This window comes from Stegostoma tigrinum, chromosome 3 (genome assembly GCF_030684315.1).
Source record: "Stegostoma tigrinum isolate sSteTig4 chromosome 3, sSteTig4.hap1, whole genome shotgun sequence".
Taxonomy (NCBI): Eukaryota; Metazoa; Chordata; class Chondrichthyes; order Orectolobiformes; family Stegostomatidae; genus Stegostoma; species Stegostoma tigrinum.
In genome coordinates, this window is record NC_081356.1 from 99,288,283 (window position 1) to 99,307,914 (window position 19,632).

The 19,632-nt window shown below is 40.7% G+C and overlaps 1 protein-coding gene across 4 annotated transcripts in view; it reads right to left on the bottom strand.

Moving 5' to 3' along the window:
* Positions 1 to 19,632, bottom strand: part of ssbp2b (single stranded DNA binding protein 2b) — a 359,324-nt gene that overhangs the window by 45,038 nt on the left and 294,654 nt on the right. For all 4 annotated transcript variants that reach the window (XM_048526257.2, XM_048526250.2, XM_048526242.2 and 1 more), the window contains 6 exons: positions 19,552 to 19,618; positions 18,874 to 18,947; positions 18,470 to 18,537; positions 14,597 to 14,645; positions 13,315 to 13,350; positions 1,919 to 1,973 (listed from right to left, as the gene is read on the bottom strand). In XM_048526257.2, coding sequence (XP_048382214.1) covers positions 1,919 to 1,973; positions 13,315 to 13,350; positions 14,597 to 14,645; positions 18,470 to 18,537; positions 18,874 to 18,947; positions 19,552 to 19,618 — 349 coding nt within the window. The remainder of the gene's footprint in view (positions 1 to 1,918; positions 1,974 to 13,314; positions 13,351 to 14,596; positions 14,646 to 18,469; positions 18,538 to 18,873; positions 18,948 to 19,551; positions 19,619 to 19,632) is intronic.

Below are 19,632 nucleotides of genomic sequence, written 5' to 3' on the forward strand. Positions count from 1 at the left end.
GGGGATGTCAGAGGCAGGTTCTTTACGCAGAGAGTTGTGAGAGCATGGAATGCGTTGCCAGCAGCAGTTGTGGAAGCAAGGTCATTGGGGTCATTTAAGAGACTGCTGGACATGCATATGGTCACAGAAATTTGAGGGTGCATCCATGAGGATCAATGGTCGGCACAACATTGTGGGCTGAAGGGCCTGTTCTGTGCTGTACTGTTCTATGTTCTATGTTCTATGTTCTAACTCCTGGATAAATAATTAACCCGAACCCCATAAGTAACTACTGACTTCATTCCCTGGTTTCCTGCCTGAATGCCATGGGCACCCAATTACCATCGTTGCATTTACCATTCCACTTCATCTACCATGGCATGCGGCTTCCCACCCAAGCCCAAAGTTTATCAGGTTCTGAAGCCCCGACTCCCATACTATCAGCCAATGCCTCAACTCTCCTGCACTCAGCAGCATCTCCACCACCATCCTCTGCATCCCCCCCCATCCCCTTCCTTTACTTGACCCCTGACTCTCAATGACCGAACGCTCTTGTCCAACCCCAGATGAGGGGTGGCTCAAAGCTGTGCGGAGCTCTATCTTGTGGTGTGTTGCTTGTTGTGCAAAGGAGACCATTAATTGGAGGTAGCCTCCAGCCGATCTCCATCTCCTTACTTAAAAGGTCCAAACAAAATGATAGCCTGCATGTTTGCAACCCTGAAACCTTCCTTTCATCATCACAGTTGAGGCCAGAGTGATGAGTGGCCCTTAAATGGTCATTCAAAGGCCTTCATTATAGCATGTGTGGGTTAGCAGTCTCAACTCTTAACCCCTCCCTGTAAAATTACAGTAATGTTGTGGCTGGGAGATGAACGTGCAAAATTGTCCGTGGGAGTCTGCAAGATTCTGTTATATATGTAATTATGTTTGTTTTTATGCATTGAGTTTCCAATGATATGCTTTTCCATGCTTGCTTTCAATTTATGATTTTTATTCATTCATTGTTGTGATGTGGATGTCACTGACTAGCGCAGCATTTGTTGCCCATCACTAATTGGCCAGAGGGTAGTTAAGAGCATATTGCATTGTGGTGATTCTGGAGTCAGATATAGCCTTCATGAGGTTAGGGCATCAAATATTGTTCCCTAAAGGACATTAGTGAACCCAGTGAATCATTACATTAACCAACTGTGGTTACATTATCACTATTAGACTAGTTTTTTATTTGCTTTAAGAATGCCAGTTTGCGAAAAAGGAAGATCAGTTGTAAAATCTAAGTGAAATCTTCGAGAGTGTGGCCCTTTTGGAGTGCACGTGTCCCTGTTGATAACTCCATTCTCAAACTCTTACATGACACCTGCATGATTTTAACAACTGACCTTTTCAATCAGAATTTATTGTGAAATAACAGTTGATTGATCAGTACGAGTTGAACTTTGGCACTTCAAAATAATTGTCAGTAAGATTATGCGTAATGGTAAGGGAGCTTGGTAAAGTCCACAAGACAGAATGCTAGGAGTCAATAAGTATTTTTCACATGTGAGAACTACAACAAGAAAGCGTGCCGCCTCTCCGGTGGTTGCAATGGGCACGTGATCAAAAAATGGAGCCTAACACTTCAATCAAAATGACAAATTTACCTCTTATGGTACTTGTTCAAGTCAAAATGAATAAATTTTTATTCAAAATATTCACAAAATGCTACGTTCTCGCAGCAATAAATCTTTTAAAATTAAGGCAAATAGCACTTATTTACTTCCCATCGAGTCCTCGTAGTCAGGAAATTTAACAACTTGGGTATAAAATCTAAAAATGTTCGATTCAATATTTGCCATTGAAGTCCAGAAGGCAGCACAGAATTCATTCATTATTCATCAAATGCAGTGACATCTTAGAATGGCAAACACAAACAAAAGCAAGCAAGGTAACTTATTTTTACCTCCTGGGCTAGGCATGATTGGAGTTCCTGGAGGCCCTCCACCACCAGGGGGTCCCTGCAAAACAACAGCCATCAGGAATTTAGTGCTCAATATTCATCAAAAATGCAATCAATATGATGAGCTAATGAAGAAGAACCATGAACTTCCTTGTATTTACACCCATGTCTAAAATAAAATCAGCTAATCTGTGCTACATTGCACTAGCCTTTTAAAAAAAAAGGAACATAAAATAGACTGGCTCCATACATAGATAATAAAATGTGAGGCTGGATGAACACAGCAGGCCCAGCAGCATCTCAGGAGCACAAAAGCTGACGTTTCGGGCCTAGACCCTTCATCAGAGAGCGGGATGGGGTGAGAGTTCTGGAATAAATAGGGAGAGAGGGGGAGGCGGACCAAAGATGGAGAGAAAAGAAGATAGGTGGGGAGGAGAGTATAGGTGGGGAGGTAGGGAGGGGATAGGTCAGTCCAGGGAAGACGGACAGGTCAAGGAGGTGGGATGAGGTTAGTAGGTAGGAGATGGAGGTGCGGCTTGGGGTGGGAGGAAGGGATGGGTGAGAGGAAGAACAGGTTAGGGAAGCAGAGACAGGTTGGACTGGTTTTGGGATGCAGCGGGTGGAGGGGAAGAGCAGGGCTGGTTGTGTGGTGCAGTGGGGGGAGGGGATGAACTGGGCTGGTTTTGGGATGCGGTGGGGGAAGGGGAGATTTTGAAGCTGGTGAAGTCCACTTTGATACCATTGGGCTGCAGGGTTCCCAGGCGGAATATGAGTTGCTGTTCCTGCAACCTTCGGGTGGCATCATTGTGGCACTGCAGGAGGCCCATGATGGACATGTCATCTAAAGAATGGGAGGGGGAGTGGAAATGGTTTGCGACTGGGAGGTGCAATTGTTTATTGCGAACCGAGCGAAGCTGTTCTGCAAAGCGGTCCCCAAGCCTCTGCTTGGTTTCCCTAATGTAGAGGGAGCCACACCGGGTATAGTGGATGCAGTATACCACATTGGCAGATGTGCAGGTGAACCTCTGCTTAGTGTGGAAAGTCATCTTGGGGCCTGGGATAGGGGTGAGGGAGGAGGTGTGGGGGCAAGTGTAGTATTTCCTGCGGTTGCAGGGGAAGGTGCCGGGTGTGGTGGGGTTGGAGGGCAGTGTGGAGCGAACAAGGGAGTCACGAGAGAGTGGTCTCTCCGGAAAGCAGACAGGGGTGGGGATGTAAAAATGTCTTGGGTGGTGGGGTCGGATTGTAAATGGCGGAAGTGTCGGAGGATGATGCGTTGTATCCGGAGGTTGGTGGGGTGGTGTGTGAGAACGAGGGGGATCCTCTTGGGGCGGTTGTGGCGGGGGCGGGGTGTGAGGGATGTGTTGCGGGAAATGCGGGAGACGCGGTCAAGGGCGTTCTCGATCACTGTGGGGGGAAAGTTGCGGTCCTTGAAGAACTTGGACATCTGGGATGTGCGGGAGTGGAATGCCTCATCGTGGGAGCAGATGCGGCGGAGGGGGAGGAATTGGGAATAGGGATGGAATTTTTGCAGGAGGGTGGGTGGGAAGAGGTGTATTCTAGGTAGCTGTGGGAGTCGGTGGGCTTGAAATGGACATCAGTTACAAGCTGGTTGCCTGAGATGGAGACTGAGAGATACAGGAATGTTAGGGATGTGCTGGAGATGGCCCAGGTGAACTGAAGGTTGGGGTGGAAGGTGTTGGTGAAGTGGATGAACTGTTCGAGCTCCCATAATTAATACACACAGCCAGATGCTAGTACGGGTCTCAATACATCCATACTAGGCAAAGGGGAGAAATTCGCAACAATTCCTCATCTGATTATTACCCTTGCCCTCTGCAGGAAAATATATACATGTGAATGTCAGAATCAAGCTGACTTATGACTACCAGTTTAGTTCAATAGTCTAACAACACTTACTGCTGAGATATGTGAAAGATAGATGGTCACTTGGGCATGGACCGGAAATCATTTGAGATGACTAAGAATGAATGGTATCAAGAAAGGATGAAAAATTAAGAAAGACGTTCTGGAAAAAAAACCTTTTAACCAATTTGAATGACTGAATTATGATGCCAAATACCTATATCAGAGTCATTGTTCTTTAGAAAAGAAAGAACTTGCTTTATATAGAGCAAGTTCTTTCTTTTCTAAAGAACTATTACTCTGATATAGGTATTTGGCATCATAATTCAGTCATTCAAATTGGTTAAAACGTAACAAGGTGTAGCGCTGGATGAACACAGCAGGCCAAGCAGCATCATAGGAGCACGAAGGCTGACGTTTCAGGCCTAGAGTTTGCTGTGTTCATCCAGCTCTACACCTGGTTATCTCAGATTCTCCAGCATCTGGTGGTGGCACGGTGGCTCAGTGGTTAGCACTGCAGCCTCACCGCACCAGGGACCCGGGTTCAATTCCAGCCTCGGATGACTAGCTGCGTGGAGTTTGCACGTTCTCCCTGTGTCTGCGTGGGTTTCCTACAGGTGCTCCAGTTTCCTCCCACAGTCCAAAGATGTGCAGGCTAGGTGGATTGGCCATGCTAAATTGCCCATAGTGTTCAGGGGTGTGTGGGTTATAAGGGGATGCGTCTGGGTGGGATGTTCCAAGGGGCGGTGTGGAATTGTTGGGCTGAAGGGCCTGTTCTCACACTGTCGGGAATCTAATCTAATCTGCAGTTCATATTATCTCTGGTTGAAGGGTAATTTTTTTTCGAGAACATTTTTCTTAATTTTTTTGTCCTTTCTTGATACCATTCATTCTTAGTCATCTCAAATGGTTTCTGGTCCATGCCCAAGTGACCATCTATCTTCCATCATTAATAGCCTCAGAGCATTCCAAAGTGCTTCACAGCCAAGGTCGTATGTCTGAAGAGTAGTCACCATTTTAATTTAGGAAACATGATGACTAATTTGTGCACAGCTAAATTCCTCTGTTCTACTTTGACTAGTCCCATGGGATACATCCATTTGAGCAAGGAGATGGAACATCTCTGAAGTATGTCACAGTGCAGCATTCTCTCAATGTTCCTCAAAAGGCAACTATCATGAATTATTGGCTCAAATCCCTGGTTTTAAGTTTGCAACACTAGAAACCTACTCGTAAAATGTGGTATACTACAAAAGCTGTATTAGAGGGGAGACAAAATAGTGCACAATCAAGTTCAGTATTATAATTGATGCAGTACCCTTTTTCCTTGATCAAGAGGGCTGCTCATTAAACTCATTTTTTTAAGAATACACAAAAGCGTAATAAAGAAAGCTACATAAATACTTATAACATATATAGTGTGCCTATAACATAAAACAGCACTTCCTGACAGCACTGTAGATGTGCCTAAACTGCATGCTTTCAAGGAAGCAGCTCACCATTACCTTCCTAAGATTACAGATGGGCAACAAATGCTGACCTACCTAATAATGCCCACTTCCAGTGAATACAACAAGGGAACATCAAGGCCAATTTAAATCTTGGAATTCTAACATCTGTAAATCATTTAAATCTTTTGTAGTTTGTGGCATCAGTAAAATTCCTCGGTTATGCATCTCTTGAAAAAAACACGGAATAGTAAAAAAAATTACATCAGTGTGAATTACACTATTCACGCATGAAATGCCAATACCTATATGAAGTACTTCTGTTTGGTCATGCTGCAAATCCAGAGAATTCTCCATACACATGGTTGCAGTGCTTTTGTGATGTTACATTCAGCAACATCCCAGGCGACTGCCTGCATCAAAGAAGGTGCACATCAAATCTAATGGAAAAGAACGCTATCCTTGTAACACTGCATCTGCTTGTTGGGGATGGACACAGTGTTTGCAAAATATATCCGCTCACATTCTGCTCTTCACTTGCTTAAGATACTAACAGACCCAAAAATCAAGTGACAACGTAGTATTAACCTCCAAGTCAGCAGTCCATCTCATTGGCTTAGAGAACTTTCAAGTGTTGTTTTAAGAGCGTTCCTTGCTTCAGAGCATGTATGGAACACAAAATGCTGGAATTACTCAACAGGTCGTGCAACATCTGTAAGAGAAATAGATTTAGTATACCAGTTCTGAAATGTTAACTTTGTTTTTCTTCACAAATGTTGCATTACAAGCTGAGTATCCAGCGTTCTCTGCTTTTATTTTGAATTTGAAGCATTTACATTGGAGGGACCAGAGTCTGTGCGCGTGAGTTACTTAAGATAACACTTGAGAGAATGATTAATAAGGTAATACAAAATCCTATATTTCAGGAGTGTCACAGAATACAAAAGCTTAGAGGCTATGTAAACTAGTATTAAACACTGATTTGGTCTCAAGTGGAGTACTGTTTCCAGTTCTGGGTACTGCACTTCAAAAAAGAAGCTAAAGTGCAGGAAAGATTCATGAAAATAGCTTCAGTGATAAGGACCTTCAGTTGGGATAAAGCGCAGTGGAGTTAAGGACTCATTTTCTTTAAATAAAGTTGACAGAAAATTTAGTGAAGGTATTCAAAATCACAAGGACAGAATACTTAGGAAAATACTGGTCCCATTGATGGAAGGATAGAGAGTAATTTGGCACAAATTTAAAATGACTGAAAAGCAACAGTGCCATAAGGAGAAATCTTTTCATTCTGAGAGTAGTCGGAATTTTGAATGCACTGCCCAACTATGGTGTAGGCTGTTTCAACTGAGACATTCAAGAGGAAATGTACAATATTTTTGAAAATATTCAGTCCAAAAGTAGACCATTGGTTACAATGCACTTTGGAATATCAAGTGGTTGTGCAAAATCTCCAAATAAATGCCAGTCTTTGTTTGTCTGGTGTTATTTTGTTCATCATAAGTAATGTATCACACTTCAGATGTGATTTATGCATATTTGCTAATTTTTTGTCACCCTCGGAGATGTTTCCTGAAGTTTCTAACTGACACAATATGACACTAAACAACAGAACAAGTATGGAACATGTCAATCGACATATAGCCAAAAGAAATATTCCATAAAATTCCTCTAAAATCATTTTCTGTCCTTAAAATGTACCATTATGTTTTACAATACAACACTTCAAAAGTGCTTCTTTCACTGCAAAGTGTTTGGAAAGGCATTTTCAAATTGCAGTTTCAAGAAATACAAGCCCATGAAGTTTGAAACGAGTTTGTGCCTGAAGATGAACAAGATACAAGCTCACGATGTTGACCACCATTTACTTCCTTTCAAAATAAAATATTTTTGTTCTCTACTTTAAGGAAAGCCGATGGATGTGGTGTATTTAGATTTTCAGAAGGCTTTTTATCGGGTCCCACGTAGGCGGCTAGTGAGGAAAATTACAGCACTTAGAAATGTGCGTAATATAGTAACTTGGAGTGAGAATTGATTAATAGACAGAAATCAGATGGTAGGAATAAATGGACTATTCACAAGAATGACATGCTGTTACTACTGGGGTACTGCAAAGGATCAGTGTCCGAGCTACAACCGTCCACAATCTATTTAAATGATTTGAGTGTAGGAGTCAATTACCAATTTGTAATATTTCCAAGTTTTCTGATGATACTAAACTGGGTGGGAATACAAATTGTGAGGAATATATAAAGATGATTGAAAAAGTCTGGGGTAAGCTAAGTGAATAATCTAGAAAATGGCAACATGAATAAGTATTCATATCTACATTCAAAGAACATATTCACTTTGCTAGAAAAAGGCAGTAGAATATTTCTTAAATGGTGAGAGGGTGTGAATCACAAGTGTTCAAAGGGTTCTGGATGCTGTTGTCTGTGAGTCAATAAAAGTTTGCACATGGATGCAGTAAAAAATTCAGAAGGCAAACAGTATTTTGGCATGCATTCAAGGGAATCTGAGCACAAAAGTAAAGATGTTTTGCTCTTATTGAATAAAGCCTTGATGTGACTTCACCTGGAGTATTAACAGCAATTTTGATGTCCTTATGTAAGGAGGGTTATTCTTACTACAAAGGGATTTCAACATACGTTCAGCAGCTTAACCTCCGGGGGTGGTAATTTTATGAGAGGTCATTGAGGAAATTGGGTCAGTATTCCCCAGAATTTTGAAGCATGACAGATGATCTCATTGAAAAACTTAGAACATTCTTATTGAACAAGACAAGATGGATTTGATAGGATGATTTCCCTGGCCAGTGACTCAAGAACTAGGGGTTGTAATCTCAGGAGAAGGGTCAGGTCATTTGTGCATGAGATGAGAAGGAGTTTATTCACTCAGAGGGTAACAAACCTTTGGAATTCTCTACCAGAGAGGGCTCTGATATCTCAAACTCAGCAGATTTGAGACAAAACAATCTGGAGACTAATGATATTAAGGAGCATGGAGATGATGCAAGAAAGTACCATTTAGAAGATGATCATCCATGACCTTTAAAGATGGGCAGGCTCATTAGGCTGAATGGCTACTTCTGTTCCTATGTCATGGCCTTACATCCTAAACTTGTGCGAATTCATTTTGTATTAAAGATTCAACATTTAAGCAGAACGATAACCCAATAATTCAGTGAACTAAAATGACAACAAACCCAAAATCTGATTAACATTTTGGGTCTTAAAAATAAGGGCATAAAATACAATAATAAATGAACAATAATAAACTAGTAGAAGCATCTACTGAACTAAATTTGAGATCTGTATGTAACTTTGAATGCCCTGCTACAGAACTTTAAAAAGTGCTTTAAAGTTACTTAAAGTTATTTTTCTATTTGTTCACAGAAGGTAAGTGCTAGGCAAGACGAGCATTTTCTGCCCATCCTGAATTGCCCAGAGGGCAGTTAAGTGTCAACCACATTCCAGAGAGTCTGGAATTACTGGAGCTGGCCAGCTCAGGCAAGGAAGACAAAGAGTTTCCTTATCCAAAAAGGCAATAGTGAACGAGATGGGTTTTTACAACATAGTTTTACACTGCTAAGTGGTGGCCACGTTGCCAGCTTTCTAATAGCGTATTTTTATTGAATTCAAATTTCACCACTTGCCATGGTGGGATTCAAACCCAAGTCCCCAGAACTTGAGGTTGGAGTTTTATATTACTAGTGACATTTTCAATGAGCCACTGCCTCCCCAATGAGTGTGTCATGTAAATTCTACGAAGGCATCACAGCTGAGTGACTTATTTATTCATAAAAAGATTAGATATGATAAGTTTTTTTTCTGGAGAAGCTGAAAAGAGATTTAAGGGAGGTTCATGGGAATTTAAAATTCTGCCGATTTGACGGAGTGAACAAAAATTTTCTATTGTTAAATAGTTAACAATCAATCGAAAATGGCAATAAAAAGGTGAGACAGAATCGAAGAGATCTTTATGCATAGGACTGGAGTATAAAACTCAAGACTGACACGCCATTTTATAACGATTGAGTACTGGATTGTTGGAGGTGCTGTTGACTGGATGAGACATTAAATAAGGGCCCCTTCTGCTGTGTCAGGGTGTGAAGATGTCCTAGGGCATGATTACAGAGATGAGAGGGCAGCTATCCAGTTAATCGCCAATGCTTATGTCTCAAATCAACATTACAAAAGTAATTTATCTGGTCATTTTCACATGGCTGTTGTGGGATTTTGTTCCGAAAACGCTGACTGCTGTATTTCCAACATTATAACAGCTAATATGCTCCCGAAGTACTTTATTGACTGTAAAACAGTTCAGGGTGTCTTGTAGTCATAAAAGGCATTGTTCAAACACACACCTTTTTTCAGCTGAATTGTAGGAGAATGGAGCAATTTGTTGCAAGAAGCAACTCAAAAGAGGCCACTGTGACTTCTAATGGAAAATCATATAAATTTTCAATGTAGAGAACAAGGCAGGGTTATAGGAAGGTAGAAAGATAGTGGGATCAGAGTTGGATTGTTTACAGAGTAGAGTACAGAGTTAATAGTTTGAAAGCCCCCTTCAGTACCATAACTTTTCATGGTGAAGACAAATCTTAACTGGCTTTTAAACTATCAAAGACGACCAGGTACACGGTCATATTTTCAGGACATTTTAGTCATTCAGGGAGCTTGAACAGGTAAAACATAGAAACATAGAAAATAGGAGAAGAGGTAGGCCATACAGCCCTTGGTGCCAACTCCTACATTCATTCTGATTGTGGCTTATCATCCAACTCAATAATCGGTTCCCATATTTCCCTGTAAGCCTTTGATAGCAAGGTGAAGAGCTGGATGAACACAGCAGACCCAGCAGAATCAGAGGAGCAGAAAGGCTGAAGTTTCGTGCCTGGACCCTTCTTCAGAAATGGGGGAGGGGAAGGGGTTTCTGAAATAAATAAGGAGAGAGGGGGAGGTGGATAGAAGATGGTTAGAGGACAAGATAGGAGGACAGGAGACAGAAAGGTGAAGCGGGGTTGGATCCTGTAAAGGTGAGTGTAGGTGGGGAGATGGGTCAGTCCAGGGAGGATGGACAGGTCCAGGGGGTGGCTTGAGGTCAGTAGATAGGAGATGGGGTTGAGGCTTGAGGTGGGAGGTTGGGATACGTGGGAGGAAAGACAAGTTAGGGAGGCGGGGACAAGCTGGGCTGGTTTTGGGATGCAGTAGGGGGAGGGGAGATTTTGAAGCTTGTGAAGTCCACATTGATACCGTTGGGCTGGAGGGTTCCCAAGCGAAATATGAGGTGCTGTTCCTGCAACCTTCGGGTGGCACCATTGTAGGGGCCCAGGATGGGCATGTCGTTTGAGGAATGGGAGGGGGAGTCGAAATGGTTTACTGGGAGGTGCAGTTGTTTTTGCAAACCGAGTGTCAGTGTTCTACAAAATGGCCGCCAAGCCTCTGCTTGGTTTCCCCAATGTAGAAGAGGCCATAACGGGTACAGGGGATGCAGTACACCATATTAGTGAATATGCAGGTGAACATCTGCTTGATGTGGAATGTCTTCTTGGGGCCTGGGATGGGGGTGAGGGGGGGGAGGTGTGGGGGCAAGTGTAGCACTTCCTGCAGTTGCAGGGAAAAGTGCCCGGTGTGGTGGTGCTGCAGGGGAGTGTGGAGTAGACAAGGGAGTCCTGGAGAGTGGTCCCTCTGGAAAGCAGATAAGGGTGGGGAGGGAAAAATATCTGCTGGTGGGGTTGGCTTGCAGATGGCGGAAGTGTCGGAGGATGATGCGTTGGATCTGGAGGTTGGTGGGGTGGTATGTGAGGATGAGGAGGATTCCGTTTTGGTTGTTATTGCGGGGAGCGGGTGTGAAGGATGAGTTGAGGGAAATGCGGGAGACACGGTCGAGGGCATAGTCGACCACTGGGGCTGGGGGGAGTTGCGGTCCTTGAAAAATGAGAACATTTGAGATGTACGGGAGTGGAATGCCTCATCCTGGGAGCAGATGCGGCAGAGGCGAAGGAATTGATGTCTTCATTTTTCAAGGTGCGCAACTTCCCTTTTTCCCACCTCAAGCCCCACCCCATCTCCTACCTACTAACCTCATCCCACCCCCTTGACCTGTCTGTCCTCCCTGGACTGACCTATCTCCTCCCTAACTCCCCACCTACACCCACCTTTACTGGCTCCCCCCAACCTCTTTGACCTGTCTGTCTCCTCTCCACCTACCTTCTCCTCTATCCATCTTCTATCCAACTCTCCCTCTCTTCCTATTTATTTCAGAACCCCCTCCCACTTGCCCATTTCTGAAGGGTCTAGGCCTGAAATGTCAGCCTTCCCACTCCTCAGATGCTGCTTGGCCTGCTGTGTTCATCCAGCTCCACACTTTGTTATCTCAGATTCTCCAGCATCTGCAGTTCCTACTGTCTCTGAAACAATTTTAACCCCATATCCTTTGCTCCCTTTAGCCCAAACTGCCATATCAAACTTCTTCTTGAAATCATACAATGCTTTGACTCAACTTCCTTCAGTGTTCGCACCACTCTCTGGGTGAAGTAATTGTTCCTCACCTTGGTTCAAAATGGTTTACACCATATTCTTAAACTGTCACCCTGATTCTGGAATCCCTCAGGATCAGGAACATCAATCCTGCATCTTCCCACTCTTGTTCTGTTACAGGTTTACACGTTTCTACGAGATCCTCACCACCCCCATCCTCCTGAACTCCAGCAACTATAATCCTAACTGCTTCAACCTCTAATAATATATCAGGAATCAGTTTGGTAAACCTTCATTGCACTTATTCTATAACAAGGAAATCCTTCATCAGAAAAGGAGATCACGCCTGTACACAATATTCCTGATCAGGCCTCACCAAGGCTCTGTATAACTGCAGCTAGACATCCCTGTTCCTGCACACAAATCCTCTCATTATGAAGGCCAAACATGGAAACATGTTTTCATTGTCCCCTGGTTGTCTGTTACACCTGCAATGGTTACCTTCAGTGACTTGTACTCAGGGACACTCAGGTCTCACTGCACATTCCCCTCTTCCAATTTAAAATCAATCATTCAGATAACACTCTTCACCTACGTGTTTTTGCTCTCAGTGTAGATAACCCTCACATTTTAATGCATCTGCCATGCATTTGCACAGTCACTCAGTTTGCCCAAATCATACCAAAGCATCTCTGCATCCTCTTCACAGCTCAGTCTCCCACCCAGCCTTGAGTTATCTGCAAATTTGGCGATATTGCCTTTAGTCCCTCTAGGTCTGCTTTTTTTCTGACCAATTTGTATGTCTCTTCCTTAGATCTAACACTATCTTGTTTGTTTTTTTAAATAAACAAGCCACCAAGGATTATTTAAAGGGTAAACAACAAGTTGGTGCTTCTTTTCTTTCCCTGAAAACAGTATTACAACATGTTGCCCGTTTATATTAAGAAATACTGCATTGTATGAACTGCACTCTACTCTTTTGTTCTCTGGCTAATTATCAGGACAACTTGCTTCAAATGGATCAGTTTAGAAGCTCTTTTCCTCTCATTAGCTGAACACTTCAGTTTTAGTCAGGACACTGAATAAACAATTGACAAAACTTGCCAGGGGTTGATAGTCTACTGTATGACAACTCGAATTCAAATTGACAGAGTTGTGTTTAAGAGTTTTCTCACCACAGGATATGGATTTTGATATCCACAACTGATGCTGTACTGTTAACTGCCAATCCACACAGAAAATAAGTTATTATACAAATATTATCAGAAAATCAACATTCTTCTATTCAAGCATTTTCAATTTCACTCAAATTTAAATATGCAAAAGCCTACTGCCAGTAATGTGTTGTCTTTTCTTGCTCATTATCAAAGACAATTTGCCACAGCACCATATGCTGATGTATAACAGATCTCAGAGCAATTTTGACCAGACCAATTTACTAATGAACATCAACATATGCAGTATGAATGCCAGACAAAACAACAAAAATCAGGTGTTCATTTCTCAGCCAAAACACTTGGTGCTGCTGTTAACATCTGGCCAACCATTCACACACCTGGAACATAAAGAGCACAGCCTAGAGAAATAAAAACAACAAAATATTACTCACCACATAATTGCCAGGTGATGCTGATGAATATGGTATCTATAACAAAAAAACTGTAAATTCATCTTTTCTGCTTTTACAATTTTAACAGAAAGAAACTGTGAACAAGTAATTTGCAATTATTAAGATTACTTTACTCTTACCTGAATTGTCACAGATAAATTACTTGAAATACCTGCTCGCTTGCTATTGGTTTTAATTACAAATTTAATTTTCAGCACAACTGTCATTCTTCATTATTGAAATGAGCAAAGTGACGTTTTATACAAGTTTATGTCTGTGAGTAGGTTTCGATTGTGAAGCCACAGCTCAAGGGAAATATTAGTGGTGATATGGGCACTTTACACCAAAGTCCTGATGTAAAGCTGAACATACTGTGATTATAAAGGGTAACAACAGGAAAAGCTTGACAATTAGATACCAACAGTATTTATGTTTAATTGTGTGTTTATTCATATATACATAATATCATGGATGCTCCACCCAAAAGCAGGTCCTTGGCTGCTGACATTAATTCTGAGCTTTCTTCTTGGCTCAGAAGAAAAGTGCTAGTTTGCTGTTGCTTTCCATTCTTCGGTTGGGGGGGGGGGGGGGGGGGGGGGGGAAGGTCCCAGGTTTATCTCAACCTGAAATGTAACTGGACCCATGCTGTTGGTGTTACTCTGAACTGCACACTAAATTGATAACAGCTGAGCTAAATAACCATAGAATACTTCAAACGTACTTGGGAATTTTCTTTTCGGTCTGCGCACATAATCAAGCAATGGAAACAAACTCATGCTTTTGCAAAGTCAGCAATTCTTACTTGGCATCTTGCTCAGCGTACCTACATGAATTATGTTGAGAAACACAAAGTAGGAAAACAGCACAGAGGATGTGCTGTCTGCAAAACACTTCTGTTGCACAAACTGAAGTAAATATTCATATTTTCACCTTCTGAAGTGTTCATAAATTGACTGAAAATAATGGGAAATTTACAAGAAGCAAATCATCATATAGATTTTAGGATCTGGAGAATGTTGGAAAAAAAATGGGACGAACTGAATTTTGCAAGTAAAATCATGCATAAATAAGAATTCATTCATTTTTGTATCACAATGTGTGCGTGCTTGTCCATAGGCATCAGTTTCTTTTTATAAGAAACAATTACTGTAATTACGCAAGTAGTGTTTTATTATATGGGGAATATACTTCAGCTTGTGCATCCCTGTGACCATTTAAATGCTGAGAGGCAACTGATTTACTCTTTGCTGTGAGAGTCAAACAAGCATTAAGATATACTTACCGAGTTTGCATTTGGTGGATTTGGCCATGGTCGACCACCTCCGGGACCTCTACAAGAAACAGTGACAGATGGGAGTGTTAATTCATATAACAAAATAATCTTTGGCACTTCACCAACAAGCAATTTATGCCACTGAGAAACAAAATGTTACTGTCTCACTGGCAACAAGATTTCCCAATAATCCTCTCCCTTATGCAAGTGCAATCAGTTTTGTTTTACACATTTTATTGTCAAAATGTCAGGTGCAATACGTTAAGCAGTTCTTGAACTATGCCACTAATCAATAGTTTTATCATTTAATTCAAATGGATGCTTTTACAAAGAACCATGGAAATCATAAAGATTAAAAGGTTGAAATAAAAGGCAGGTCATGTGTTATACCAGCATTGGTACATGTTTAAATAGGAGACGGCAAAGATACAGATAATACAACTCAAAACTCAGAGTAAACAGTGCTTGTTGAAAGCTGGGTTTCCATGGATAAAAAGCAGAGGAGGTTTTAGAAAGAGACAAATTGTCAAATTAGAGTGCATAATATAAGAGGAATCTTCAACAATTTGAAAGATGTTGAAGAGAAGCAGAGTAAGATTAGATGAGCAATCAGAAAAAGTTGGTGGGGGGGGGGGGGTTGGAACAGGACTAGAACAAAGAATGTCCCACATGTCCCATGAAGAGACAGGCATAACTGGGGCCCATGTGGTACCCATGGCCACTCCTCTATCTGAAGATTAGGTAGCTGGGGTACTAATGGGAAATGACAACAGCTTTTATAATCAAATAACTAAAAGGATAGTCAAAGAAGAGGTGGAATAATTTGAAACAAAAAGTGGTCATCTTGTATATGTACATTAGGCAAAACAGAACAACAGTAGTGCATTCAGTTCCTCGAAACTGCTCACCCTTCAATGATTTGAAATCATCTTAACTGTATCAAATTGCCTTGGCTTTCACATTCACTGATAATAAAAACAAGGAGTGCTGGAGACATTGAGCAGGTCTCATGCATCAGAGAGGGAAAAAATAAAGTTTACGTTTCAAGTCCAGGCAAATGAGCTACAGTTAGATCAGAAACAAAACATTCATCATGTTTCTCCCTCCACAGATGCTGCCAGACCTGTTGAGTTTCTCCAGTATACTATGTTTTATTTCCAGCATCCAAAGTGTTGTGCTTTAACTCCTTATTCTTTTATTCCTTTGTCCAGCAAAATTGTATCAATCTCAGATTTGATACTATTAGTTCAGCTAGCATCAATTGCTTTTGGTGAAAAAAACTTCCACACATCTACAACCCTTTGGATGAAGAAGTCTGTTCTAACTTCTCCCCTGAATGGCCTACCCTATTTCAAGTTCAGGTCTAGATATAAATAAGTTCTACCTACCCTATCAATTTATATCAATATCCTCAATCAACTCACCCCTTAACTTTCCAGGAAACAGTCCAATACATGTAATCTCTCCTCATAATCACAATCTTGAACTCTTGGAAGTGTTCTGATGGAAGTGTTCAGCACCCTTTCCAAGGTCACTACATCATTTTCAAAGTGCAATGACCAGAAGGGAAAATGGGGATGTTGAGCAATTTGCTATGCTTCCATATATATGGCAGATGGACAAAATGGGAATGAGGAGATTGAGGCAGTACCATTGCTAAAAGTAAACACTTGAAAGGAAAATGCAATAAAAGTGTCAATTCCATTAAATGTCAATTCCACTTAAAAAGTCACAATTGTCAAATTAGATTTTGGCTTGTGGGCTATTTGCTTGTGCGGCAAGGTGTCAAAAGGCTTGCTAAAATTTACAAATACTACATCCACAGAATTTAGTCATCAGAAATTCTCTTCTTGTTCTTTAAAAGGACTCCAGCAAATTTTGTATCAACAATACTTCCCTCCTTTAAATCCATGGTGACTGATTTGTATCGTATGTTTCCAGCAGTTGCATTGTTTGTTCTTTTAACAGATCTTCAAATAGTGTAGTCACATACTAACAATTTCCATTTAAGTATTATTTATAGCAGTAACTTTACCACAACCTACCAGATACATTTACAGTCCCAATCACCCCTTCCTCTTTTAACATTGAGTTGAAATACTTTACAAAAATCTCCATTTTCCCTCAGGCTCAAGTACACACGTAAAATGCTCTATCCCTTTTCAGTTTGTGTTTTGTAAAACCAGATCTACATCACTAAATATTTAGCCAAAATGTGTCATTGTTGAATCACATCTCTTTGATACTCTGAATAGGAATACTTCCCTTGCCAGTGAAGATTTCCAGATCACCAATTTTATTCTCAAGTGTGTTAGACTCTTAGATTCATCTACAGAACTCAGAGGTAATCATTTTCTTCATATCCTTGACAAAGCTCATTAATTTGCCATTAATTTGGCATGCGGTCGCATCCTTACCTTCTGTAATGGGTTAATGCAAGGTCTGAATTTAAAATCTTGACAAAGCATAGGTTCATCAGGGCAGACCGATGTAGATGCAAAAGAGAGTTGTTTGTGCTCAAATAAGTTTTCATTGTTTTATAAATCAAGGAAAAGGAAATTGTTTTAAATGGGTAATAAGCATAAGCAGTAGTGAGTTTTGAGAAGATTTGTAGCTCAGGTTGAGGTTCTGGATGTGAGTTTGCTCGCTGAGCTGGAAGGTTAGTTTTCAGACGTTTCGTCACCATTCTAGGTAACGTCATCAGTGAGCCTCCGACGAAGCACTGGTGTTATGTCCCGCTTTCTATTTATCTGGTTAGGTTTCCTTGGGTTGGTGATGTCATTTCCTGCGTTGGTCATGTCATTTCCTGTTCTTTTTCTCACAGGATTCCTAGAAGCATGGCATTGCAACTGGAACTCCATCAACAAACACGTTGGCTCCAAATCAATGTGTTTGTTGATGGAGTTCCGGTTGGAATGCCATGCTTCTAGGAATCCCGTGAGAAAAAGAACAGGAAATGACATCACCAACCCAAGGAAACCTAACCAGATAAATAGAAAGCGGGACATAACACCAGCGCTTTGTCGGAGGCCCACTGATGACATTACCTAGAATGGTGACGAAACGTCTGAAAACTAACCTTCCAGCTCAGCGAGCAAACTCACATCCAGAAGCATAAGCAGTGCTACAATTCCCTGAACTAGGATTCTTGTATACAGATGTTATGTATTTAGATTTTAAGAAATATTAAAAAGATACTACATAAGCATTTTGCTATGAACGCTGACACACTTGGTTTAGGGTATTCCAGATAAATACCTAAATGTAGAGGCCTAGCTGGGAAACAAAAAAAATTGCGAAAAGTAATATGCAGACAAATTAACAAAAACAACCCTAGATATAGCACAGCTATAATAATCAGTAACTTTAATTATCTAATGGTTATTTTTATTCTTTACCAGGATGTGAGCATCACTTGCAAGGCCACCTGTTGTTCATTCTTAATCAATAACAGATTCGGGATAAAGTGGTATAAGAAGCAGACAGAGGTTTTGGGGTGCTTTACAGAATTCTGCTGAGACCTGTTTGTTTTCCATTAAATAAATGATTTAAATATAAGCATGGCAAACTAGGACAGAGAACGCAGAAGACTGTAAGAAGATGTTGATAGATAAGTGGCAGAAGCACCTCAAAACATTAAAGTAGTGCATTCTGAGAAAATAAAACATGAAAAATAGAACAATCTGAATTGAATGATTCCAAACTGGATGATTAAAAAAAAAGACATCTCGGTGTGATATCTGGATCTTTGAAGGCAGAAGTGCAGTTAGAAAAGACTACAGAAAGAAAAATGGCAGGTATACATTAGGATATTGACCATATTGATAAAAAAAAGGGTGAGACAGGAAATGTATACAATATGTAAGAGGTTTCTCTACTTACATGTTCATTCCAGGCATGCCTGGACCACCTAATGCGTTCAGCGGGGGCCTCATTCCTCCTCCGTAACTCTGCAATGATAACCAAGGGTCAGACTACCATAAAGAAAAGAAAACCAGAGAGGAAGGGGGAAAGAAAGGAAAGTAGGTTAATGATTTCCCTAGTAAAACTCTAGGACAGTGGCCTGTGTTTTTAACATGAATAATACTGAAAGTTCAATGGAAACTTAAAGCTTCAGATATATAATCAAAGAATAGATTACTTTTTAAGCAGTTTTTTTTAAAACTACATGAAACATAGCCAATTAAGAATGAATATACTGCATTTATAACCAACGAATATACAAACAGTAACATCTCCAAAGGCACATACAGCAAATAAAATGAATACAGTTAGTTAATAATTACCTGCGGTCCTAAGGGGGGTACCATACCCCGTGGAGGAGTCATTCTCTGCATTGGTCCACCCATGGTCGGATGTCCTGATTGGCAAAATATCACAAACCTGAGTTATCTCTCCCGTGGTTTACCAATTCCTTCAGAACATCATAAAGGACTATGGAAAGGTTAGTACATTTCAGTTGACTTATGGATTTCATAAATGAGAACATATATTTTGCAACAATAAAATCTGTAGTAAACCGCTAAATACTCTTATCAAAATAATTAACAGTTTATTACACTTTACATGCAATAAACATAACATACAATATACATACTATTACATATACATTAACACAATTAAAGTCAATATAAATTTAAGTAGCTTCAGCTTAAAATAGCATTGTCTAGGTGACAATTTGTGTAGCTTGTATTAGCTTTATACAACCACAACATTGTAATAGCATTGTAAAAAGGTGTAATTTGTTATGTGTATTACAAATTATAGGTAACACTGTTTTGTAAATACTGTGATTAATGTTTCCTATAAACGCCTAGTGCTGTCTTGACCACATAAGAGTATATTTTTCGGAAAATAAAAAGATAACACAAAATTTTAGAACTGTGTTCAAATATTAAACCACCTCATTAAAACACTGTAAAGAGCTGTCTGAAAAATGTTATAGAATTGAGAATATTACTTACCTTGCTGCCGCGTTGGATCTATCCCACTGGGCAGCAATGGTTGTGTTCCTGGCACTCCTCCAAGTGACTGTCAGCAATGGG